Source organism: Stigmatopora argus, chromosome 15 (assembly GCF_051989625.1).
Source record: "Stigmatopora argus isolate UIUO_Sarg chromosome 15, RoL_Sarg_1.0, whole genome shotgun sequence".
Taxonomy (NCBI): Eukaryota; Metazoa; Chordata; class Actinopteri; order Syngnathiformes; family Syngnathidae; genus Stigmatopora; species Stigmatopora argus.
The window spans coordinates 9911022-9938281 of NC_135401.1; the positions used below are offsets into that span (position 1 = coordinate 9911022).

Sequence of the window (27260 nt, forward strand, 5' to 3'; positions counted from 1 at the left end):
GTTTCCCTCCCAAGAAGTAAAAAGATCAACAATAAGAACAAAGTAAGCAAGTATTTGGAACATTTCTCCAGAGGGCATAACAAGAAGAACAAAGTATAAGTGAGTTTCTAGGAAATTATCTGGATTTTATTTGATATTTTATATTAAATATTTCTGGTTTGGCAAAATAAACCACCAGATTTAACAGCACAAATCTTAAAATCAACATGTTACTGAAGTCAAACAAGTATCTTCAAACAACCTTCAGTTGTAATCTTATCTGGGAATATGAAAAAAATCACTTGGAATCTTTTACACTATTCATACCATACATTTTTACAAAGTGCTTATATCTTACTAAAAAGGTAACACGATATTTGATGAACAATGACTTCTAATTAGTTTGAGTCAGACAGTTCTTGGTCAATTAAATGCATAATTCAACTCAGGATAAATTATTCATTTCTTAAGGGAGCAGTGCTGTGCTTTATTAGGACAGCATCATGCATATTCAAATTGTTTTTTTTTCTTTGAGGGGTCAACAGGATACCTCAGCTGGGACTTCGAAAATAAAAACAACAGCACCAGCAGTCCAAAATACAAGAACTATAATTTAATATTAATGACAAAACTAAAAAAAGACAATTTTAAACTATGAAATGCCACATAACCCAAAGTGTGTGACCTCATGTTTTTGTCACACCCTATTTAATAGACAGTCAAACTGTTAGTGTGTTATTCATTTTCAAATTATTATTGTTTAAGGCTCGTATGCATGTTTAAAACCAGTGTGCTACTACGGGCTGAAGGCTTCTCTCCTACTATCTAACCCCTCAACTGCCAGCATATATTATACATATATGTATATCTTCACAGGGGTTGCGGGGGTACTGGATCCTATCCCAGTCAATTGTGGGTAGTAGGCAGAGGACAATTTGTTGGTTGCCAGCCAATCACAGGGCACATTAAGCCAAAAAAAACCATTCAAGCTCATTATTTAAGTAAACAAAAACTTTGTCAATAGAATAGTTAAAACTTTATTAATCATTTTCATGCCGGGCAGTACAGTTAATAAAGGCTTTATGCAGGTGATATTTTTCCTTGCTGTTCATTTCTATTTCCTTAATTTTCTATTGGTGTTTTTACTAATAAATGACTAAGTAATAAGTTAATGATCCTCATTCATACCCATTAAAGGTATATCCTTGTTATAGTGTGGTGGCGAATTTTTCATACTGTCGTCACTGAAAGTCATGTACGTAGTCCATCTATCTCATTACAAATCAGACTGCATCCTTGGCAAATTCACATACAAAATACATTTTGGGGTGACACGCAACATCAGTCCACTCTCCAGAGGCCACCATCTCCACACAGTCTTCATTGTCAAGAGCATTATTGGGCTCCCCTTTTCTCCATTTGCTGAAGGTGGACATGGGAGTTTGGTCCACATAGGTGAAGAATCCTTCCACATCCTGGTCATGAACACCGATGTAAACTCTGCTTAAACCTCCGTCTGTGATGTAGCCCGCCAAGGCCGTGTTAGCGCCTTCATCCTTTGGCATGGCCAGGTGCCCTCCCCTAGCCTGGCAGTAATGGTCGGCATCAGAGTAGCGTTTCTCCTCCTTTACCAGCAGATACACCTTTGTGTCTGTTTCTTTTATACCAGCAACAGCTGCGGAGGAGGGCAGGGCTGTAAAGTGATCACTTGTATTTCTATAAATTTCACATTTTACGTGGTCTATTTGAGGACCAGGTGCACCTTAAAATGAAGCTTTGAGGGCACACCAACACACGCAAACTGTTTAAGACATTTTTTTAATATACATATATGTATATATATTAATATATTCCTACCGTTCTTTATAAATTTCAGTTCAAAAGCTAGTTGGTCTACCATGATGTCCATTTCACCCATCAACTTTCTGATTGGTGAGCATTCACATGGGAAACCTGTTGAAACAGTAACATTCATTCACCAATCTTCCGTAATGCTTCTACTTATGTTGTAAAATTGATGTACATGTTTAAGTTTAAAAAACTGGACTCTTAAAAAGAAAATACTACATGATACCTGGCTCTCCGTCTGGGCCTTTCGGTCCTTGATCTCCCATGTCTCCCTTCATCCCTGTGAAGACATGCTGTTGTTCAAGAACAAATCTCATATTAAATTATCAGTATATCTAGAGAAACGTGCTGTGGGGGAATATTTGATACAACACGTGTTCTCAATCAATCGCTGTATTGCATTATATATTACGGGAATACGTCATACCCAATGGCAGGGCGATATTTTTATTTTCTTGTTGGAATCCCACCAAATAAACTTATATTGCTCTTGTTGTCTTTAGGCAAGTACACCTAATATTGTTCGACAACCAATATGAAAGCACACATTTAATTTTTCCATCCCCTGCTGTGGCAGCTGAATTGAGTCAGCTTTCTCCTTTCACAAACAGAGGAGACGGAGACGTCTACAAATCAAAAGAATCCTTGAAAATGAAAAAGGACAGGGAAAGGACAGTTCCCGCATATGACTCTAAATACAGAAGTCAAACATAATTTGTTTTGAGGAGAACACACATCCATCCATTCTCTGTCCTGAGAGGAGCCCATGAGCTCATTTTCAGCCAATTGCAGGGAATGGCGTAGATGTGACTTGATTTGTAATGGTTTATTGTCATCACAAAACTATTATTATCTGGGTAGGTGAAAAAATATGTACTATATAACCTACATTCATCCTTTTAAAAGAATGTGTACTCGTTTTGGCTGTGAGTGAACTGGAGTATGTCTTAGCTCATTATGGAGCCAAGGTACACTGGACTGGTTGCCAGTTTATTGCAGGACACATACAGTGCGTTGATTGGCATCCATTCATATTGAAATATACAGAATGAACTATTTTGAGTATATTTTTCATTCATTCATAATCCACTGCATTTAGAATGCACCCACAGGAATGGAGAGAACGTTCCAACTCAAGACTGGAGCCAGAGATTGAATCCTTGACCTCAGAACTGTGAGGTGTCATGCTTTACAAGTAAGCACACCAGCTGCTGTGTCTGTTTTTCAATTCAGATTTTATGGACAGTTCACAAAAGGTTTAATAATTACCTTTCATTCCATATGGCCCCACTTTTCCATGGTGTCCCATAATGCCTTTCTGTCCTTTAAGCCCAGGTTGACCTGTAATAAATGGTTGATGGGGGTCTGTATCAAAGTATTACAACATATATCCTATGCAGGATATCATTTCTAACTTACTTTAAATATCATGCAAATCCAAAGCCTTCATACAAGTAAGTCATGAAGGCACTTCATCAAATGAGTAAAACAATCTTGAACACAGTCTCTCCAGTTCTCATTAAAATCTTCAGTAAACATGTTTACCGCTTCATTTTGTCATTGAGTCATTTCTTATCCAAATGTAAACACTTGACTAGCTCTGATTAGCTTGATACTCAGCACATGACAGGCCAAACAATGTCCTCTTCAGCTCATTGTTTTTAACATTTCATTAAAATACATAAATGTGTGTCGCTTAAAATGAATATACTGTAGAATGGGTCTATTATTACCCATTTCCCCTGGTGGGCCCACTCTTCCAGGTCTCCCTGGGGCTCCCTTTGTTCCTTTCTCCCCTGGTTCACCTTTAAAGAAAAATGAAAAAGTATGACGCAAACTAAAATGTGTCCAGTCTTTCGAAACACCTTACCTTTGAGACCAGGGACAAGGATCTGAACAGTGCAAGCCTCATCTGTCAAGTGTTGTCCTTCTGTTGTATGTAATGTCAACAAAGTCACTACATACATGACAAGGAACCATTGTATGTTCTCCGGCTCTTTCGTCATTATAAATGCACTGCGTGATAAACTGTACAAGTGGGAAGAGCTGTGTTAAAATAGTATAATATTATAATTATAATATGAGAAATAAGCTTTGCGAATGTACTTACTGTAAGTCTCAGATATTATGTAACATAAAATATAATGGAATCTACCTATAAAACAAACTAACAAAAATTACTCTGCTAATTTAACAAACAAAATAGAACAGAAAAAACCTGGAACACAAGTAAAAGTACAGTACATCACAAATTTTATCAGCTTGTTTGAAAATGCCAAATAGCAGTCCAAGTAACTTTTTATTATTACTTTTTTTGAATTCTATATGCGATAAAAATGGTACCGCTCTTATAGCAAAGCTTAATCAAGCAACAATACAAAATGTTCATGCAATTCAAAAATGGAAAACTTTAAATAGGTATACTATATATATAAAATAATAATACTAGTCATATATTTACTGCCTAGTATTGTCAGGTTTTGTCACCATAAACAGCAAGTGTCGAGAATTTTAAGATCAAATGGCTTACCTGGGGATGTATTTTTATTTCCCAGTCAGAAGTTGAGCATGCAAGCAGCTTGCCTGAGAATTCTTCAGTTTTAAAAGATCTGAAATTTCTAACATAAGGGTTGAGGAATGTTGGTATTTGGACATTCATAAACAAAGATAATGCAGAGCTCTTCAGATAATTGGCTGGGACAGATGCCGAGTGAATGAAAAGTGTGTAGGAAGAGAGGTGAATAATAGTTCAACCAAAAGTACATTTTTTAGGACACCCAAAATTCAACAGTATTTGAACTAGTTACAGTTCCGTGCCATACTACTGTACTGTGATTTGTAAACTCTTTGTTATATGTATAAATTAATATATTATACGGAGATTGCTTTTGTCTTTTCTGTTTTAATATTCTCTGTTATGTCACAAATAATTTTAAACAGGGAAAAGAATGATGTAGCCTTATAACATTAAATTTAACTTATTATTATATTTGCTTGGTGTAAAATGTGATCATGAATATGAATACTCTATGAATAAGTGAAAATACAGCAATGCTAGTTTTATCATGTTTTACAACATTTAAAGTGGAATTTAAACTAAATAAAAATAGTCAAGATGGTGCCTCCATGTAGTAGTTCGGTGACAGTAATAAGATAGCGTCTAAACTTGACATATCACATATCCGAACTAGATCCACAAACCCCAGTGGCTGCGTTCAACGGTGGCTTGGGTGTCTCCTTCAAAATCCTCCTAAAGGTTTCAGGTGACATACCAATGAAGAATTCATGACATCAAGGCAACACTCAAGACTGTTGTTGTTTTTTTCCCCCCTAGATGTTCAAATTTTCCTTTAATTCATATTTTAAAGATTAGAACATTTGAGTATTTGATAGCTTTATTTTTTAAAGACAATATAAATGTATTATAGGGCAGCCGGGTGAATAAGTGGTTAGTGCATGGGTGGGCAAACTATTCCACAAAGAGCCACAGTGGGTGCAGGTTTTCATTCCAACCCATAAAGAGGCCACCTTTTCACCAATCTGGTGTCCTGCAAGTGCAATCAGTGGATTGCAGTCAGCTGCTTCTTGTTTTCTGCAGAAATCTCATTGGTTAAAGTGCCTTTGCTGGATTGGTTGCAACAAAAACCTGCACCCACAGTGGTCCTTGAGGACTGGGTTAATGCATTGGCCAGTGTGTTGACCTCACATTTCTGGGGTCGACGGTTCAATCCCAGGTCAGCCCTTACTGTGTGGTGTTGCCATATTCTCCCCAGGCATGTGTGGGTTTTCTCCATAGTTGGCTGAGATGGGGTCCAGCAGCCATGATAAGAGATAAGCAGTACAGAAATTGAATGAATGCATATATTACATTCCTATTTGGGACTTGCAAATCCAGTTTTAATGTACTTTTTAAATGTCCATAATGTTTTGGGGTTGTTGTTGTTTTGTTTTGTGAAACAATCCAAAATGGATACGTCAAAACTCACATGCCTAAACAAAAATAAACCTTATTCAAGAATGCTTGCTTTTTCTCCAACCAGTAATACTATACACTTCCTGAGAATAGATATTCCGAGCTGTCCGTAAATGCACCGTGGTCGCACGCTCGCTCTCTCCCCTCCTCCTCCTTCTCTTTGCTCTACTGTCTGGCTGACAATGACATCCCTTGAGCCGTCAACTCGTTCAGTTCTGGAGGCACCTTGCGCGATCAAATGTTTTGCTGTTGTTACGCATGCGAATGAGGGCAACTCAAGTCTTTACCATTACTAAACTGCACTGATTAAAGCATACGCGCTTCTGGGACGCGATCTTGAAGCAATCGGCGGACAGACGCAGCAACAGGTAGGCTGCGCTTTTTTTTATATTTACTCGCCAATTGTCGCCAATTAACATCCCCCAATGTCTGGATTGGCGTTGTTGTTTAGACAATTACTACAAATTACACGAATTAATTTAACTTTTTAGTTAAGGTTAAGGATAGGCGATGACTTGATCTAAATTCTAAAGTATACAATAGTAGTACTTCTTATGAAGATGACGTCAGAACGAGGCAGGGGGCTGCTAGAGATTTGGAGGGTTTATGGAAAGATGGGTGGTCTCAACCTGGCCACATAAAAAAAATAATTGTTTTAGCACCCTCTGTCATGCTGCCTTCTGAGCAGGAGCAATTTCATAGTGTTCTTTTTTCTTTTAATATACTTTTGCATCACTGCTATTTGTGCCATCTTGTGTGGAATATATATTATAAAGTATGTTAAAAATATACACCTAAAAAAACAACCTGTGTTCACGTCCTACTCTGTCTTGATGTGTTTTCCATGTATGTGCCTTAGCCCAGATGCGAACAGGAAGCAGGAGGCAGGAAACATGAATGTTAGTTCCTGTCAGACACTATCCATTCTCGTGTTTATATACTTACATTTACTAGTCTCCATCACAGCATCAGACATGTGTGTCTTGTGTCTGTATTGCTACTGCAACCAAGAAATTTCCTGAATACGGGACAAAACAAAGTTCTAATCTAATCTAATGTCACCCTGATTTGCATTTACTCAAATAATCATTTGACTTTTTATTTATTATGTTTACGACTCCCCTCGAACCCTCTCTCGCCTCTATTGTCTGGATTAGGGTCAGATACTAATAGGATTTAAGGCGTATACGGGGACCAATGCATTTGGCTCAAGACGCCACTTTTAGGATGAGGCCCTCCTTAAAGTCCTTTACTGTAACTGTACCACACATTGGCGGGTTTCCTTTTAATGTGATTTGTCACATGTTCCTACTACCCTTTCCACATGGCTGTTAATAATCAAGTATTATGTAATTCTACCATGTCATTGAAAAGTTGACTGCACTCTACATTTAATACTTAAATGAACCAATAACTCAAATAGGTGTCATCATTTTCCACTCAAGAAATAAATACAGGTTGTGCTACTTGGTATAGTGACAGACACATTTCCATTCACCCAAGAGGTACAGTCCTCACAAGGGCTGCCTGCGGGGGGTGCCGGAGCCTATCATAATATGCATTATTTTTATTTTTACCATTGTTCTTACTGCACAACTGTGTTGAGATAATGCCATCCTTAAGGTACAGAATGTAATATTTGTGATTAGTTATCATCTCATTGTCATCTGGGTTTCAGCAGGAATGTTTTGAACATCACGGTCACACACAATCATTTTGGATGTTAGGAAAAAATAAGGAGAAATAAATGTTGGTGATGTTGGGTCTGAATGTGAACGTACTGTACCATAGCTAAAACTGATAAAAAGTTTGTTGAGATAGAACACGTGTCAAAGTGGCGGCCAGGGGGCCAAATCTGGCCCGCCGCATCATTTTGTGTGGCCCAGGAAAGTAAATCATGAGTGCCGACTTTCTGTTTTAGGATCAAATTAAAATGAAGAGTATAGAGGTATATTAAATGTCCTGATTTTCCCCCTTTTTAAATCAATAATTGTAATTGTTTAATCCATTTTTTCTGTTTTTAGTTCAAAAATCAATTTGTAAAATCTACAAATATATTTAAAAAAAGCTGAAATAAACATTGTTTTAGATCTATAAAAAACTGAATATTCAGGGCTTCTAATCCAGTTCTTTTAATCCATTTATTAAAAAAAATCCAAATATTATATCTAAAATGGTCCACGTGAAATCAAGTTGACGTTAAAGTGGCCCGCGCACCAACCTGAGTCTGACACCCCTGAGATAGAACAAACTGCAAATATGATAGTCAAGTAGTGTACTATAGTACTAGTAGTACAATTGTACTAAATTAGTACCAAAGTCAAGGTGTTTCATTGACGCAGACTCAATTTTTTAAAGTTGGGTATTTTGTATTTGGCTTTTGGTGTGGCATCTACTATAATTAGGTGTATAGTAGACAGTATTTGTGTTAAAAAAAAGAAAGAAAGGAAGGTTCATGTGGATTTATTGAAATCCGTAGTACTCTATGTGCCCAACAGAGGACAAAGATAGATACTTGTCTTAAATTTACAGCTCACATTAAAAGCTGCTGAGTAAGTTAGACTGCTGAATGAATTTCTGTTTGAATGCTGTGTCAGCACTTTATAAAAACCAATCCCCTTTGACATTTGGCCACAATCTCTCCCCTAATTGGATCCTGCATGTCAGCTCTTAGTGGTGATGTGGTTGTTTTAGGCTCAACTCTCTAGAGCTGTTAATGGCATTGATGTAAAGCTTTCACACTAACAGTGAGGATGGTTAGACTTTTGAAATGTGATTCAGTAAGAACTTAATCAATTGATTGTTCTCTGTCTGGGGTTAGCTGTTGTAATAATTAACACAACAAGATAAAAGTATAATTAGCAATGTGTAGTCCGATTTTGTCGACAGTGTTGCTGGTCTAAATTATATGTACCTCAAACTGAAATAACATCTTAGGTATGGGTTATGAAGGTTTTTTTATGTTCACTAAAGAGTAGAGCAGCAAGATTTAGACGCAAAAACAAAGAAACAAAAAATAAATTGAGATTGTTTTTTCTGACAAATATTGCGATTCGATTGGCATTTTTTAATTTCATACTTTTAAATGCACAAAACCAGAATTCTGAATGAATGAAGTCCTCATTTTATACAACAGTCTTGGATAAATTATGTTGACAAACATCAGAAGAGAAACAATTGTGAAATCTCGTTTAGTGTCGGGCATTTGTCATTTCACGTTCCTATTGCTTGTTCTGTCTTAGAACAAACAAACTCATGCACTAATAAAACAACAGTTGTCGTTTAGTTTTAGTTATAGGATAATAATAGGAATGTACTTCTATTTCACATCGGATCTATTTTATCATACCAAACAGCACGGAACCCACCATATGCAGTACCAATGTAGCGATCTCACAAGCACAGGTGTGACAGAGTGTTTTTGGGATGTGGGAGGAAAACCGGAGTACCCGGAGAAAAGCTCAGTGAAAAGAAGCAAACTACAGACAGTGAGGACCGCTCTGGGATCAAACCTTCGACTCCAGAACTGTGTGGCCGACGTGCTACTAAAAGGCAGATGACAAATACAAATTTCCGTTATCATTGCTCTTGCACCACTTATGTTTCAATTGACAATATTATACTGAATTCAATAATTGTAAAAGCGTGTCCCCCTGTATCATTGCATTAGGTGAAGGGCCGTGCTGACTACGCCATGGAGGATGGAAAGCCAGTGTGGGCCCCCCACCCCACAGATGGGTTCCAACTGGGCACCATTGTCGATATCGGATCCGACACCCTCACTATAGAACCACTGAGCCAGAAAGGCAAGGTGAGTCAAAGCACATAAAAAAGCAACAATAACTTTTTTTTTTAATTTGTTGATTGGGGACTACAACGTGACCCTTCAGCACTGAATCCTCATAATCCCATTTTACAAGAATAACCACATAAACAATGTAAGAATATGTGCCAACAAAACCATGTGAAATAAGTGAAACACAAGAGAACATTTTACTGAGCACATTTTACTGGCCATGAATAAATAAAGGGAAAGGCAGCAGGTGTCTGATAGTGTTGACTAGAAGAGCGCTGGTCACTAGACGATTGAGGCCACCTGCTACACCTGAGCAGTGTTTCGTGTTTACAGCAGCTTTTGTTTTTGGCAACCGCTTCCATCTCTGTGACTGTTTTGAAAAATACACTCTGATAAACTTGATGGTCAGCTTATTAGTACCTGAGGATCAGTTAGGTGCGTGAGGACTTTAAATTAAATTTCAGTTCAAACACAATTTAACAATTTGGACAATATAATGGCGTAGGTCTCAAGTTGGTCTGTATAATGTGGGCGGCACTCGGATGTTTGGTCCCCGGATGTTTGGTCCCGGGATGTTTGGTCCCCGGACGTTTGGTCAACCGGACGTTTGGTAGAACGGACGGGGCGTCGACCGGTCGTTTTGTAGAACGGACTCTCTCTCTCTCTCTCACTAGATTATAATTTTGAGAGCGAGAGATTACCTGGTTGCTCGCTTCCAACAGTAAATTCTGTCTCTCTCTCATAATTTGACAGGGAGCGAACCCGGCGACCAAATGTCCAGTCGACGGCCCGTCCGTTCTACCAAACATTCGCTCGACCAAACGTCCGGGGACCAAACATCCGGGGACCAAACGTATTTTGACAAATTGTCCGGTCACGAATGTGGGCACTGAATCTGTTAGTTCTCACTTAAAGGCTGCTATAGATTTTGTCATAAAATGCAAGATCCCCAATTTATCCAAACATCTTCAATTTATAACTCTTCTAATAAAAAGTTAGGTTTTTGCTGGTATGTAGTCAACCTGTAATTAAGAGGGCGGACAACGCCTTGCTGTAAATAGCAAAATCCTGTGACTGAATCTTCAATGACACATTTGTAATTGTCTTTAGATGCTAAAGAGACAGCAAAAGAACAGCAAAAAATAATTAACAAAATATATAAAGAGACAAGGTTAATAAGGCCAATTCGCCTTAGTTCTCGGGACTCGCTGTCGTGTACTCCATTTTTACTCGGTTTCTTCAAATTCCTAATTCTTCTAATTCCTCCAAAATAAATGTCATAAAATCAACTTTTTCTGCCGATCTTTAATGAAAATCTACACCATTATATTACTTTTAGTAAGTAAAAAAAGTAGTAGTAGTGCTCATAGGCTACTCAATTTCCGTACCCAATTAGACTGCATAATTCTTGCATGATTCCCCATGAATGGCTCTGTCATGCGTGAATTTAGTTGTTTCTTTAATGACCATAGCACACAGATAGACTGCAATGAACTAATTCTCAGTTTATTCTTCACAAACTACCCTACATCCCATTCAGTGAGGAAATGAAAGACTCATTGAAAGTCTTTCTCTGTCACACTTTCTGTTGGAGTGCTGAGCTCATTAGTGGCCAAGCTCGATCTTGCTGCATTTTTATTGCTTAGACGTATTGTATGTCATGTGGTCTTTATTGTGGCCGATTTGAGCCAAGTTAGTACAGCATTTCCAAAATGGTTTGAAGTGTGTTTTGGCAAAATATCCAATTTATTACTGCAGTGTTTAGATGATAAGAAAGATATTTAAAAACCTGGGCTTTAATTTAACCACTTAAGTACATAGAATGTTTAACAAATTAAACAAATTGAATTTTTGTATATTAGTTATTTCAATTGCAACGTTGAGGGAACTCAGCTGCACAGAATGGCTGCCCAGGAGCAATTGATTAATCAATTATACCTTTCCAATTACAGACATTCCTTTCGCCAATAAATCAAGTGTTCCCAGCGGAAGACGATGTTAACAAACATGTTGAAGATAACTGTAAGTGTTCATATTTGAATGTAATTTTATTTGCTAAATAATTATTGAATTTCTTTCATTTCAGGTTCCCTCATGTATTTGAATGAAGCTACTCTCCTGAACAACGTCAAAGTGCGATACAATAAGGAACATATCTATGTATGTCTTCTTTTAGCTCTTAAACTGATTGACATTAGTGGTTAGAAGATGGTTCCTATCATATTGATTTCAACCATTCTGGAGAAAGGGCCAGTTAGTAAAGAGCCATGTGATAGCTGAGGTTAACAGTGTTAATGCCAGACTGCATCCTGATCCCAGTCACTCACTTAGAAAAGAATGACAGCTGGTAAATGTGAAAGGAAAGGCAAGAAAATTAGGCAAGGTGGCTTCTTCAGAACATTGTCTCAAAATTATTCACAAGTGTATGTGTGGCTAACTGTAATCTACATTTTATCGTTTCTTTTACAGACCTACGTGGCCAATATATTGATAGCTGTCAATCCTTACTATGACATCCCCAACCTGTACGGCCCTGAAGCCATCAAGTCATATCAGGGGAAGTCTTTGGGGACTCAACCTCCTCATGTCTATGCAATAGGTGAGAGCTCACACCTGTTTTAAAAATATTTTTTTGTTCATCATGTTATATTTTGAGGTGGCACAATGAGTGGAGTTTGTATCTTCTCATCGGGCCTGCGTGGGTTTTCTCCAGGTACTCCGGTTTCCTCCCACATTCCAAAAACACACAAAGTAGGCAGGTTGAACACACCAAATTGTCTTTTTCGGTATGAGTTTGACTATGAATGATCGTTCGTCTCAGTGTTCCCTGCAATTGGCCGGCGACCTATTCAGAGCCCCTACTGTCAGTAGTTAGCTGGGATAGGCTCCAGCACCCCCACGACCCTGGCGTGTGCGGTCGATTGGTCGCCGTCTTTCGGTCGCCCGGACCGCGACAACGGGCGACCAAAAGACCGGCGACCAAAAGACCGACGAGCAAAACAAGGTAAAACAACACGGTCTACGCATCAGTAAAAGCCAACAATGGTCATGAGCAGTTTTACTGAGCCGACGTGTGAGTGTATAAGAGTTTGTATGTACATGAGTTGTCCCCTTAGGAAGGTACATCAGTCAGGGTCTTAACAAGTTCTCCAACAAAAAACAATAAAATTCCGGGAAATTTGGAGCTTTTCTTTAGCCTAATAATTAATAGGGCATTAAGTATGACTAAATAGTAATTCGCCGTTTGGTATTTAGGGAATTTAAGCAACGATTTAAATGGTAATTATCAATAACCTTTCGGGTGACCAAAAGACCGGCGACCAAAAGATCGGCGACCAAAAGACCGGCGACCAATCGACCGTGTACCCGACCCTGGTGAGGATAAGCAGTACGGAATTAATGAATAAAATAAGAACCTAGAATGTCATTATAATATTAGCAGTACACTTTACTGGGAAGGGAACAATTTATTTGTTTATCCTAACATAATTAACACAAGGTCATTCAAAGCACATTACATCACATTAAAATTAGAAATACACAATTAAGAAATGGAAACAAAAACACCAATAAAAGGATTATAAAAGTCACACTAAAATCACAAGGCACAGTTAATAAGAACCAGTAATTAAAGGTAAACTGCAAGCACAAATCAATTTTACGAAACTGTTGGCAATATAAATGGACTTATAATGCACTATGCAACACATTGATTCTAGAAGTACCTGTAATAATTTTAACAGTGACTCATACACGGTTTTATGTTGGTGACAGTTTAAACCTTGAAGTAATTACTGTAATTCACTTGCACTCATTTCTATGGGAAGAAGGTTTGAAATTAGAACATTGGGTTATCATTGGAGATTGCACTGTAATTCTTTTTGATTACTTATAATTGCAGAGGATTGTGAATGCTAAAACTGTTGTACTCAAACTTTTAATGGCACAGAAAGTAATTTGTCTGGTATTTTTCTAACTTACTTTAGCTGACAAAGCCTACAGGGACATGAAGGTTCTGAAAATGAGTCAGTCCATCATCGTTTCTGGTGAATCGGGGGCTGGCAAAACGGAAAACACTAAGTTTGTTTTAAGGTAAGATTTTTAAAACTAGAAAAGGCAATTTTCCCTGCTACCGTCTTCATTCATACTTCATTATAACTGTCTTAAATGTATTGTGCAAGTTAGTTATGTTGAAGCCATCTCCATTAAACTTTTGTTTCATATTGCCATTGTTTTTTTGTTTGTTTTGTTTTTTTATCCATCGTTATTGTATCTTCATCCCGTAGATATTTGACCACAACCTATGGAAGTGGTCAAGATATTGATGAGAGAATTGTGGAAGGTAAAATATGTCAGATAATTGATTTACTACACAATGCTTTTAGTCTTATCACTGTAAAGTATGGTTTTTTTACACTTCAGCAAATCCTCTCCTGGAGGCATTCGGCAACGCCAAGACCGTCCGGAATAATAACAGTAGTCGTTTTGGGAAGTTTGTTGAAATCCACTTTAATGAGAAGGTAATGCGATTGTTGCCATTCTATGTGTAGACAGATAGAATAAAATATAACTTGCAATGTTTTTCTTGCATGTTGCCAGAATGCAGTTGTAGGTGGATTTGTCTCCCATTATTTGCTGGAGAAATCAAGGATTTGTATGCAAAGTAATGACGAGAGGAACTACCACATCTTCTACAGGCTTTGTGCCGGAGCATCTGAGGACATCAAGAAAAAGCTGCACCTCGATTCTCCAGACAGCTTCAGGGTTAGTGTATTCACTGCTACCCTTTCATTTAATGATTTCAATATACGTATACCGTATTTTCACGACTATAATGCGCACTTAAAAGTCTTAAATTTTCTCCAAAATAGACAGCCTTACAATCCAGTGTGCTTTATAAATGGAAAAAAATAAAAAGTGTCATTCATTGAGGGTGCGCCTTATAATCCGGTGCGCCTTATAGTCGTGAAAATACGGTACTTACAATAACATATAACATTGCAAGTAAATCATTCTGACAAACCAAAACTAATATAAAACCAATGTTATGAGATAAAATCATATATTCTTATTAAACCTCTTTTGATTATTTTAATTTACTTATTTCTCATTTAAAAAAATCCTCATTATATTATTAGTTGTTGCCCTTAAACTGTGAAAACTTTCATGGATTTTTTATTAAAATTAGAAATGTGTTTAACTACCTTTCAGTTTTTGTATACCATATTCTCTGTGTGGGTCATAATGTCGCTAAATTATTCTCTTAATATTAACTCATTTCCTCCAAACAATTTTTACTAGAAATTAATTAATACAATTACAACTTTGTTTTTGTAAAACTGTCCCTCAAAATATCTTAGCAGGATTTGCACACTTTCACAATCAAAACATCAGCGTAAAGAGGCCTCAAGAAAATCTTAGTCTGTCATTTGCCTGTTTTTCTTGTTCTTGTGTGTTTTCTCTGACTTCCCCAGTTTATTTGAGGATTTCAAAAACATGAATGTTATGTCTTCTGTCAAAGGTCACCTAGATAGGACTCTAATGATGTAATCTCTCCATCCAGCCACTCACTTTCTACTCAGTTAATCTTTCTTAGAACCCAGCCCCGCTGCTTTCGGAATAAGCAAGGTGCTCCCTGGATTGGCTTTAACTAGCCACAGGACACAGCTAGATTTATACAACCATTTATACAACCATTTCCAGTAAAACATAGATGTATATGATATCTTTTACATATGAATAGTTGACAATTTTCACTGAAACCAGGGTGGTTCTAGCATTTGAAAAAATGTTCTATAACCTCAGAAAAACACACAATGATAGGGAGAACATATAAAAACCCCGCAGGTCAAATGTATTTACATATATATCCCCAAATCATAACAAATATGACAAGGGGTTTCACATGCCCACACTTGACAGACAATTCTGACATCTACTGATCTGAACCCCCACATAATCCAGGAAAGACCCAAAAAGCCCAATGGGACAAAATTGTAAACTTTGGGGAGGGTCAATCTGACTACTACAATACTGCCATTTCGCTTTTTCTTAATCTAAACTCACCATATTTGGATTGAAGATCTTCTGTAAATTGAATAGAATCCAATGCAGCCATAAACCCAGGGATCATGACCTCAATAGACTGGTGATACACATGTTAATCCCAGCTATAACATGTTCTGCATACTAAAATAACAAAATAAGCAGGTAATTCTGTAGAATTGGCTATTTCTCATTAACTCGGGTCCCTGAGTGGCAGAAAGAGCAACAGAGGCAATTACCTTACACTATTGCCATCGATATTTGCGTGAGTCTTTCTCATTGTGACCATCCCTAGAAATATCTCCCACAGTTGCTCTACAAGGTTGAAATGCTTTCCCGCTTGGTTGAAGTTTAATTTAGAGAGATAATTGTATTAGAATGTTTTCAATTATTATTTTTTATTCATTTACTTTGCAGTATTTGAACCGAGGGTGCACCCGATACTTTGCCAGCACAAACTCCGATAAGCAAATCATGCAGAACCGCAAGAGTCTGGAGGTAAATTCAATTTCACAGTTTGCATGTGTTTACTTGCAAATAAAAATGGTCTACCATTGTTTCTAAAGAAGTTATTTTCTCACAATAGTGAGAATGCACAGCATGCTGAGACCACAATATCAGCAGCAAAAGTAAACATGTATATGTTTGCTAAATGTGTATTTGATAAATGACATACAGAACAGATGGGAGACTGTGCTTTTGTTTATTTGCTGTTAGAAAGGGACATGGAGAAAAATATCTTGAAACAATAGAAAAAAACAAATGTGATGCAAATAAGTCCAAGTATTTCATTTAATTACAGTAGATTTTAATTCTAGTGAAATTGTGGTAAAGAAAGAAAAAATCTATTTCCTAAATATGTCTAGTCAAAATGTCTACTAAAGAGCAGGGAGGACTGACTTATCAATTAATTGCTCATGTTGAGTTCTCTGTGTAATTATTGGATTCATGGTGCCTCCAAGAAATTAAGGCAACATGGGGGGCAATACTAATTTGCAATAAGTAGGTGCACTCTTCATTCTGACTCGTCGGCAATGCTTTTTAATGAAGATCAATATGATACCACTTATAGGATGCGGAGATATATGTGTGAAGAATGGCATGGAACCAGAAAATCACAAAATTCAGAAAGGTGTATTCGCAAATTATGATACCCAGATATTCAAATGTTTTTGATTTATTGACATGGTTGCAGAAGGCCAAAATGTGCCCCCATGACAGAACAGAATTTCCTTAAAAACAACTCATGGAAGTATGCCCCTCATACATTGCAAGCTTTGACTTCCTTGACTCCTCGTACTGCATTTAAAGTAGTGACTGGTCATAATCTTCCTCATCAAGGATGACCGTGGTGCAGTTGGTTGAGCAGGTCATTCAGTCACTGAAGGGTCAGCAGACCGCTGTATGCTAAATTGCTCCCAGCAGAACTATTTCAATGAGGTGAATATGGGTTGATGCAAAGTACTTTAAGCATCGCACTGGTATATATAAAACTATTACATAATTTAAGTCATCACCTTTGACAGTTGGCTGGAAATGGAACAGTGAATAAGCATGGCCTCGGTCAAAAGTAGGTGCTTGTGCTTGCTTGCAAAATTACCAACACTTGGTCTAACCTGGCTCCATGTAGATCTAATCTGTTTTCATATTGGACTTGATGTGGTTTCAATGCTATTACGTCATGTACAGTGTATCGTGAATTCACTTCTTCACGATTTTGTTCTGCTATCAATTTTTATTTTATTTTTTAAATTAAGTTCATAAAAATGTGAAAATCCATATTGAAACTCGTAAGCGGAAGCCACTCTTGCAACTAGGACTCAGAACTGAAAAAAAGGTAGTTATAATAGGGGTGACACTACGGTTTTTTGATTATCACGGCCATGTCTGGTCTACAAAAACCGCGATATTCGAGGGATTACTGTATTTTTACATGATCTCTATGTTGTAACCTTTTTGTCTACTTCATTGAATTGTTAATTAAGTTTCCTGATTATTTATCTACCCCATATTTGTGATATGAAGGACAATAAGGTGATGCCTATTTTTTATTACCCCTTTATTTTTGTGAGAGTGAATTGCTTCCGGTGCTGCTCTTTGCAGATGTGAAGAAATGCATGTTGGGTGATATTGATTGAGCTTTTTCTAGTTTTCCTAATGTCTTCAATTTAGAATATTAAATTATACAACATTTGTTGCTTAGGAGTTAGACGGTACTTAACAGTCAAGTCCTTGTGGAGAAGACTTTGTTAATTCCAATTTTTTGATTGACACCACATTTCACACTGCATGTTTCCTCTCCCATTATTATTGCATAAACTATAAACTCAGATACAATGTACTTTTGGAAGGAGTGTTTCTTTTGTGTGCTGTTTAGCTTTGGGATTTGGTCTATGAAAGAAAACATTGATTGACAGTGATTGTTAGATGATTTTCCTCTCCGCTTCTTTCTGCAGCATGTGAAAATGGGCGCTCTGAAGGACCCTTTTCTCGATGACCAGGGGGACTTTAATAGGATGTGCGTGGCCATGAAAAAGATTGGTCTTGATGACGTGGAGAAGTTGGACCTCTTTAGGGTGGTTGCTGGCGTTCTGCACCTCGGCAACATTGACTTTGAGGAAACAGGAAGTAGCTCAGGTTGGACAGAATTATTTTGTTATTGAATGAACAGGGTACCAGTGAATCATTAAAAAGTTTTACGTGATTTTCTTGCATGAATCCTCAAAAATGACATTCAATGTCCCAGAAGCCCCTTAATTTGAATTGTTCAATTGTCTGCAAACTGCACGCGGTAAAATTGATAACACTACTTCACAAAATAAATTGTATGGATATTTTAGTTTGTATGAAGAACTGCTGCCATCATAAAAAATTGGCAGCCACTACAAAATGGTCTCATACTAATTTTGTCTACTATTTCCAAGACATAACTGTACAATTTATCTTAGAATATTGTAATTAAATATTCTATTTTCATTGGACTTATTTGCCATTTTTCAATTTAGATTTTATTTACTCATAAATTAAGTTTGTAAGCTTTTACATACTTTAGTCAGATACAATATATGATTCATTTTATTGAGTGAGATTTTATTGAGTTCAAGTTTAAAATAAACATTAGGTTTTTGTTCATTTATCATCTTAACTGTTTCCATTTATAGTTCAAACGCCTACCTTTTTCCCCATTTTATTTTACAATATTGCGTTAATGTTCATTCAACTACTATAACAGATATAAATTAAGCAGGAACATAAAAAAATGATTTAATATAATAGTTAGTGTGCTTGTTGTTTGTATTTTCTAGGGGGCTGCGTTCTGAAGAATCAATCCCGTCAGACTCTGGAATATTGTGCTGTTCTCCTGGGTCTGGATCAGGATGATTTGAAGGGCAGTCTCACAACGAGGATTATGCTTACGACAGCAGGGGGCGCTAAAGGAACAGTTATCAAGTAAGAATTGACGCATATCATATATTATTTGTATAAGGTAGTCACTCCATTACCGAGAGCCAATAAAGGCAAATATGTACAATAAAGCAGGGAAGAACTTCTTTTTCGTAACTGCTTTGATTAACACATTAAAAATGGATTGCATCTTCTCCATGGTGGATCTGTATCTTTATAAATTGACATAAACCACACATATTCAAGAGGAATGTCTGTTATACCATACTGTGCCTTTGGGAGTTTGTGTAGTAGTGTTATATTCTTATATCAGTCATGCAGTGCCGAATACGATACAGTCCCTTCTGGAATTGCTCCCATGTACTTCCAGTGACGATATGGTGTTTGAGTGATCGGACCGGGCTTGGTCAATTAATTTTTGAAGAGGGCCAGATGCTGGCCTGCCCTGGAAGTGTTTCCCTATTATGAATAATGCAGAAGGTATCTGAGGAGGCAGGCAGTATGGCGTCAACACCATACAAAAAAAGGCCTTCACTGTGTGTAGGAGGAAGGCGTGGTCTGCCTTTGTTATAAAGGCCTAGACTGATTCACGCAGCCTTGGGGAATTTGAATGTAGCATAAAGCTGTGGATGGATGCTGTTGCTGTATCACTTATGGTTGAGTCACTCTCCAGAGGGCATGTGAAACATTGCTATGGATTAAAATGCTTGTCAGATCTTTCTAACATCGGATGTGTTTTATATGACTTGCACTGAAATTTTATTTGAAATAGAAGAAAAAGAACAATTGGCAGGTGGCCTGTTTGCGTGTGTATGTGTGTGTGTATATATATATATATAGATCTATATGTGTATATATATGTGTGTGTGTATATATATATATGTATATGTATGTATATATATATGTGTGTATATATGTATATATGTTTATATATATGTATGGGTGTGTATGTGTATATATATATCTATATATATATATATATATATATATATATATATATATATATATATATATACATACATACATATAAAAAATAATGAGGATATTTAAAAAAAAAAGATCCATAATTGCGTAAAGTCACATTTATTAATATTAAATTTGCCCGGTTCAGCCAGCTGGAATATCCATGTTGACCTCTCGGTCATCAGGGGCCTGCCCTTTGGCCTCATGGTCAAATGCGATATTTAATTTAAAGAAAAAGGTCACAATGCTATTACAAAGTCAAGTGGAGTTCAAAGTTCATGCTGTTCTTTCCATTCATCTTTGACTATGGAATTGCAATTAAAATTGAATGAGACCACTTTCTTCAAAAACACTTGAAGTGAGAACACAATTGTCACAATCATTCAGTTTTGTTAAAAGTGATATTGGTTTCATTTTAGAGAAAATTAATGTATTGGAGAAGAGTCTTGTCCCACTATTAAGGTGACTGATATGTCATGCCATTTGTCATTCAAGGGTGCCTCTCAAGGTGGAACAAGCTAACAATGCTCGTGATGCCCTCGCCAAGGCAGTGTACAGCCGCCTCTTTGATCATGTGGTCAAACGAGTGAACGAATGTTTCCCTTTCAAGTCCTCCTCAAGCTTCATCGGTGTGCTGGATATTGCTGGTTTTGGTAAATATACTATGTCACATAATAAGTGAGTAAATATTCATCCAAATGACTGTAGCAGCTTTTAAAATTCAAATCAACTCCAAACTTGTACACAATCCGATGCATGACTGACTAACATGAGGTTCTACTTCCAATATAAATTTCCCATAGGAAATAATAAAAGGGAATTAAACTTTCACCATCCTAGATCCTTCATTAAGTACTCATTAACTGAAAAGGCAGGATGAGTAACAATTTAACATTCCTAAGATTTCTGCAAGTAAAAAAAAAATAGTTTAACGTCTGTTTAATTAAACTAAAATAAAGTAACATTATGGTGAGAAAACGTAAAAGTGTTATGGACCAAGTTATATCTTATCTAAGTTTTCTAGTTTTGTGTTAGCAATTGTAATTTACAAGTTTTAGTAGCTAATGGATGGAAAAAGCAATTAAAAATGAATTGTATTGCTCCCTTTGTACTGCATGGCATTTACTTATGGCTATTCCCACAGATATTTATTTTCTTTAACCACAATTTAAGTTTATTTATGCTTTGGTATTTCTTTTTCTTAGAATACTTTGAACACAACAGCTTTGAGCAGTTCTGCATCAATTACTGCAACGAGAAATTGCAGCAGTTCTTTAATGAACGCATCCTAAAAGAGGTAAATAGTCCTTAGAAACTTTCTCTGTCATGTCACAAATTGACACCTTGTTTTGTCTTCAACTGCGGTACAACACTTTGGATGAGATTTTTGCCCCATACTGTTTTGGTCTCCCAGTGTTCCTGATGAAATTAGAATGCTAATTTCCCAGACGGTGTGATGACACGTAGTTACCTCCTGTGATCTATTAATGTTATTTTCTTTTAAGGGCTCCAATTAAAGGAGTTAGACTTTTCAAATTACTTTAGACACTTTCAACCATTTAAAACAGACATGCCAGGTTACTTTTTGACTTTTTGTGCAGGAACAAGAACTTTATCAAAAGGAAGGACTGGGAGTAAATGAAGTGCATTATGTTGACAACCAGGACTGCATTGGTATGTTCTGTTACCTTCAACTGAGACACTTGACAAAAGAATTAAGTGTGAATAGTTTTGGAACCTATTAAATACTTTCATCCTCTCTTTTTGGTTACCCCGTCTTCTTAGTAAGAATTTAAGGTTCATTGTTTATGACAAAGAGCTTGTACAGCTATAAGAATTATTTCTCATTGGCTGATTTTGAATAAATAAGCTTAACTACATTACAAATATGTTTTTAAAATTCAAAAAAATAAAAAGGTAGCTCATGCTTTTATTGGAATAAACATCTGTGCACAGAAAATGGAGAGAAACCCAATTCCGATGAATGGTAAATGTATATTTAAGTAGCAATATTGTCATTGTCAAGTTCATTTTTGACTGATATTTTATTCACAATGGCTGTATTGTCTTTCTCCTGCTGGTGATTTACAGTCAGAGACTTCATACTTTTTTTCTTTTTTTTTAAATCACCACCATGCGTATAGGATTGAGGGCATTACTCTCAATATATACTTTTAGCTATAGTGGACTTCTGACGTTTACACAAGCCACTCGGGCAACACTTGGGAACACTATTGAGTTGTAGGGGTGTGTGTGCGTGTGTGTGTGATTGTTTATTGTATAACAGTAGTAGTCATTTAGATAAGTTTCTCATGTTTGAATGATGGACAGAGAGGCAAAAACGTGCCTGTTATTGCTGCAAAAGGACATATTTCTCATTATTCAAAATGTGTGTGAATGAAGAGTGACCAGGTAATGATTCTTTGTGGCTTTTGTGGATTCTTTAGCGTGCACATGAAGGTGGGGAAAATGATACAATCTTGTTTGCTGTTGTCCCACATGTCAAATAAATTCCAGAATTAATAAGATGAAGTACTCTGCGTAGCAAGGTGAAACATTTTGATTTGTATTTCAAAGGCTGTGATTATTCAAGTGTGAGGTTAAATGGCATCCATGAATAACATTTATGACTTGCAAATGACCGTTTGGGCTGGGCATTAATTCACTCATCAGTCTTCGGGATTCATGCACAGGTGCTTGTTCATGCAAATGTTTCCGGGTGGTCCTTGGCTATTAGATTATATTCCAAAAACAGCATGGTATATGAATAATTCAGCAATGATAGTAAATGAACATCCTGATGAAAATGTTCTGTGCTTTGAATACTTATGCAGAGTGGACATTTCTAATAATTGTTATGGGATCGAGCATGATAGAATATTTCAGGTTTTCAGCCAGTTTTTATTAGATCCTCTTTCGTTTGCAGATCTCGTCGAAGCAAAACTTGTGGGCGTTCTGGACATTCTGGACGAAGAGAACCGTCTTCCTCAGCCAAGCGATCAACACTTTGCACAGGCTGTTCACAACAAGCATAAAGAGCATTTCAGACTTACGGTTTGACATCTTAACTACCCCACCACTACAAACAGCGCACACACTCACACACAAAATGCCTCACAGTCTCCCATCACTCTGCTTTTGTGTGGGCAGAGAGATGGACTCCACATTAGTCTCATCTTTACGGTCGTTTTTACTAGACCTGTGTGCTGTCGCAGTTACGTGACTGATGCTTACCCACTCGTGCCCTTCCTTTTTCTGTTTTTATTGCTCTCGTTTGCCTCGGCTATGTCTTAGCATGCATGAAATCCTTTTAGATTGCATTTTACATTTTGAAGGAAATCACTGAAATACATTTTTAAATAAGGTAAATACGTATCCAAGGGTAGAAAATCCGTCAATAACAAAAACATTATCATACCAGATATTTATGCGATCTCTGAGATGAATTGAAGACACTGTAATGTTTTTATGAAAGATACTTTTGTAGTAGAAGAAGAAAGATGTCAATACGTTATGGTGTACCCTCTCTAGCTTTTTTTGTTGTGTTTGCCATTTCCATGTTTTTTCCAGAATAATTATTATGAAAATTATATTAAATTAAGCGGCACGATGATAGAGTGGTAAGCACGTCCACCACACAGTTTTTAAATCGGGGGTTCAAATCCCTCGGTGGGTTCTGACCTTGCTGTTGCAATATTTAAAGTAAACTATTATCACATATTATTGTAATATTTCATTGACAACCTCTCGTGATCCTACCTTGGACAAATCATGCAGTTCTAAGATGTATAGTTAGTCTTAAAGGTTCAATTTTAAATACCCGGTAAAGTTACAAAATGTGGTTCATTGACTAGGAAATGGGCTCTCTTTCCTAGTGCTTTTCTGCTTTCAAAGTACTTGAAGCATTTTTAATGTCACCCCGTTCACCCACTGAATAACGATGGTGGCATATGTTGTCATGGAGGGAACGTCTGGGGGGCTCAATATCTTTCTCAAGGATCAAAGCACCAACCTTCATTTTGAGAGGCAACCACTCCACTTTGTAACTCAAGTCAAATGTACTACATTTTCACAAGTACCAAGGTTCTCTCATGAAGAAGAGAAGCATTGGAAAATACATTTATAGTTTTATAATTGCAATTGTGGGCTGGGATAAGCTGTAGCACCCCCCCCCCCCCCCCCCCATAAACCTTGTGAGGAGAAGGGGTACAGAAAATGAATGTATGATTGCAATTGTAAATTGTGATAAATATGGAAGACAACATAATTCCAGCAGTCAAATGGATTGCTGCTCCCCTGCCCTTTTTGTTTTGTTTTAGATTTTACTCGCTACGCAATGAATAACGAATTGCATTTTTGTCATTTTTCATTCCAATTCCAATAAGCCAAACCCGCCTTCTAAAGTCCATACAATAGCAGTATACAGTGCCTAAACAATGTTCTTCTTCACAGACAGTCAGGGATAATTTCACAGAGAAATAATTGCATTTGTAGTTCAAAGCAGTCAATAAATAAGATTGAATGTCTCTCTCTTATTTTGCCTTTCTAGGTTCCTCGGAAGTCCAAACTGACTATTCATCGGAATCTCCGAGATGATGAAGGCTTTATCATTAGGCACTTTGCTGGAGCTGTTTGCTATGAAACGGTAATTTTTCCCACAGTTGGTAATGTACGGAGCAGTGTCACCATCATAGATATGCAAGAGCTGTCTCATACAGGGATCACTATGTCAGTAAAAACTACAATGGAGAATTAACAATGAAAAATGCACCTCGGAATTGATTCAAAATTACAGCTACTTTTAGCCTCGGCCTTCTTAAAATCTCATGTAATTTTGTAAGAATTGACTATTGTAAGTGAATATGAATGTATTTTATGTCTGCTGTTTGTATTAACAGATAGCAAAAGATGTTGCTAAATATTGCTCAATTTGTAACATTTATCAACAGACTCGGTTTGTGGAGAAGAACAATGATGCCCTCCACATGTCCTTGGAGAGCTTAGTATGCGAATCTAAGAACGACTTTGTTCGAGAGCTGTTTGAGACCTCAGCAACTAACAAGGACTCCAAACACAAAGCAGGAAAACTCAGTTTCATCAGCGTTGGAAACAAATTCAAGGTAAGAGACACCCTGGAGTTTGACTCAGAAGGTTGTGAACTTGCGTTAAAATATCAGTTTTGGGTGCAAAATGAAAGAGACATGGCTGATCAGCTCCGGCCAGGAGTGAGTTCCTGATTCGTATACCTTCGGTCTTCATTCATCGTGAAGTTGTTTCTTGAGTTTATCTGATTGTGCGTAACATAATTTTAAGTTTTGTTTTCACGTGCGCGTACGTATGTTTACTCAGCTGCCATTGTCCCATTTTGTAATGCGTTGCCATTCAAGGGACATGCAAGCACACGTCATTCATTTTAGGTGCTAGTATAAAATCAATGCATGTAGCACTGTTTGCTGCTTATGGACATGTATCCTCAGGTCATAAGGCAAATTCATAGCAATAACAAAGAGGATACTCGCTGTCTGCTTAAAATACATACCTATACTTTGATTACATATCCATTTATAATTGTTCTACTTCTCAAAGGAGCACTGCCAGATTAGTGATAATTTTGCAGTTCCACATGTGCTTTGACTTGCACATCTTAATATTTGAGACACTTGTTTCGATTTTGCTTATAAAGCTCTACTACACTACTGATGGATACTGGCTTCCTCCTACTTTTCCAAAACATTAATGTTAAGTACATTGAAAAGTCTGTGTTGTCCCGAGTTTTAAATTTCACTGTTAATGTGTGTTTGTTTGGTATTTTGTTTGTTTAATATATGCTCTGGGTTTGCCTAGACTAGAGCATTTCCAGCTAATCCATGACAGTAATATGGTCAAGCACTATAGGAAATTGATGAATTGACAAACAGTGGTTTACTTCTCAATATGTTCGGTACAGTCAATAATGGTTTAAAGGCAATATAGGGAGTCCAGGGAGAATTGAGGCATTTTAACTTGTTTAGAGACATAATCCACAACTGCATTTAAATGTAGCCACTATTCAGGTTTAGAGCAATATATCATATTTTTAGACATTTAAAAAAATCAGTTTACAGTAGCGATCATCCATGATTTTAAATTAATTGTAAAAACAATTGAATCAATTAAACCAAGAATATTTCTCTCACAGAAACGTCATCACGTCATAATCAGAATTGCACAATTTCCACATTCCGCTGAACCATGGTTTTCATCATTTTCTGCATTACTGTTAATCTTGCTATCGCATTACCACCTACCACCAATGAGAAGGGATTTTAAGAAATAGATTATGAGCACACTTGGGTTTGTCAACATATTACATGGCGTTGCGGAACTAGGTTACTGCCAGTTAGCGATTATGAAACGGTTATTGCTTGGATGTAAACATAGCCATTGTAAAAAAATAAAAGGAGGAATAAAAAAGGATTGCATTTAACTGAGGCAATTCCAATGCATTTTATTTTCCCATTGTAGTTACACTCCATCTTTCTTGAGATGAGTATACTTTTGATTTCTAGACACCTCAACCTCTTTTATTTATGGGAGAATAAAACTCAGTGAAGTCAGCTTCAGTTATTACAGTACAAATGGGAAAACTGGAAAAAAGGCTAGAAACAAACACTCACAAAAGAGTGTCTATCGAACCACACAGCATTGACATCTTATGTTTATTTCAAGAAGAGGAAGTGGACCCACTTGCCCCCCCTGCCCAAATCCCCACCACTGTCAGGTACAAACTACGCACTGTGTTTTTCAACAGACTTTATCACTGCTGAGACTCCTGCAGGGCTTTCATCACTAATGCACCAGACACGGGCTCTCGCACAAAGATAATGCCGTTCAATAAGGTGCTCGTGGCCAGAGAGTGTTGCAAAGAATGTGTGGCGCCTAAAGCTCATGTGGCCGACTCAATTCCTCTTACACTCCTCAAACAAAATCTTATGAGTCCTTGTCTGCTTCTGTTCTCAGACGCAGCTCAACTTATTGCTGGAAAAGCTTCGTAGCACCGTGAGTTATCATCAACATGTAGACTGTAGACCTAGATCAAAACTTTGCTGACATGGAACTGTATGTCCTTTAATGGTTGCCTTCTATTGGTGCAGGGCTCCAGTTTTATCCGCTGTGTCAAACCTAACCTGAAAATGATCAGCCATCACTTTGAAGGCGCTCTCATTCTGTCACAGCTGCAGTGCTCAGGTAATATGTCTTATCTCAAATGTT

General features: G+C 37.1%; 2 protein-coding genes across 5 annotated transcripts in view; one reads left to right on the forward strand and one right to left on the reverse strand.

Moving 5' to 3' along the window:
* Positions 1–746: 746 nt before the first annotated feature.
* colec11 (collectin sub-family member 11) lies at positions 747–5047 on the reverse strand. 3 transcript variants are annotated; one of them, XM_077621156.1, is made up of 8 exons: positions 5029–5047; positions 4358–4445; positions 3698–3855; positions 3561–3632; positions 3097–3168; positions 2054–2107; positions 1837–1932; positions 747–1654 (listed from the first exon to the last, which is right to left on the reverse strand). In XM_077621156.1, the coding sequence occupies exons 3-8, from the start codon at positions 3831–3833 to the stop codon at positions 1263–1265; spliced, it is 822 nt and encodes a 273-aa protein (XP_077477282.1). In that variant the 5' UTR covers positions 3834–3855; positions 4358–4445; positions 5029–5047; the 3' UTR covers positions 747–1262. The 3 variants fall into 3 exon arrangements, with proteins under 3 accessions (XP_077477282.1, XP_077477284.1, XP_077477283.1); XM_077621158.1 differs by lacking the exon at positions 5029–5047 and having other exon boundaries at positions 4358–4494; XM_077621157.1 differs by lacking the exons at positions 4358–4445; positions 5029–5047 and having other exon boundaries at positions 3698–4131.
* Positions 5048–5926: 879 nt separating this feature from the next.
* Positions 5927–27260, forward strand: part of LOC144089649 (unconventional myosin-VI-like) — a 42428-nt gene continuing 21094 nt past the window's right edge. For both annotated transcript variants that reach the window (XM_077620709.1, XM_077620710.1), the window contains exons 1-20: positions 5927–6168; positions 9471–9611; positions 11549–11618; positions 11683–11756; positions 12066–12195; positions 13583–13688; positions 13883–13938; positions 14019–14116; positions 14196–14360; positions 16059–16139; positions 18098–18278; positions 18947–19091; positions 20505–20662; positions 21215–21306; positions 21611–21683; positions 22936–23063; positions 24559–24654; positions 24959–25129; positions 27009–27047; positions 27143–27236. In XM_077620709.1, coding sequence (XP_077476835.1) covers positions 9495–9611; positions 11549–11618; positions 11683–11756; positions 12066–12195; positions 13583–13688; positions 13883–13938; positions 14019–14116; positions 14196–14360; positions 16059–16139; positions 18098–18278; positions 18947–19091; positions 20505–20662; positions 21215–21306; positions 21611–21683; positions 22936–23063; positions 24559–24654; positions 24959–25129; positions 27009–27047; positions 27143–27236 — 2074 coding nt within the window. In that variant the 5' untranslated portion in view covers positions 5927–6168; positions 9471–9494. The remainder of the gene's footprint in view (positions 6169–9470; positions 9612–11548; positions 11619–11682; positions 11757–12065; positions 12196–13582; positions 13689–13882; positions 13939–14018; positions 14117–14195; positions 14361–16058; positions 16140–18097; positions 18279–18946; positions 19092–20504; positions 20663–21214; positions 21307–21610; positions 21684–22935; positions 23064–24558; positions 24655–24958; positions 25130–27008; positions 27048–27142; positions 27237–27260) is intronic.

Coding starts and splice junctions, on each gene's coding strand:
- colec11 (XM_077621156.1), bottom strand. CDS start 3,833: ATGACGAAAGAGCCGGAGAACATACAATGGTTCCTTGTCATGTATGTA. Junction 2,108..3,096: donor GGGGCCATATGGAATGAAAG/GTAATTATTAAA, acceptor ATGTCTTCACAG/GGATGAAGGGAGACATGGGA. Junction 1,933..2,053: donor AGGCCCAGACGGAGAGCCAG/GTATCATGTAGT, acceptor CTGTTTCAACAG/GTTTCCCATGTGAATGCTCA.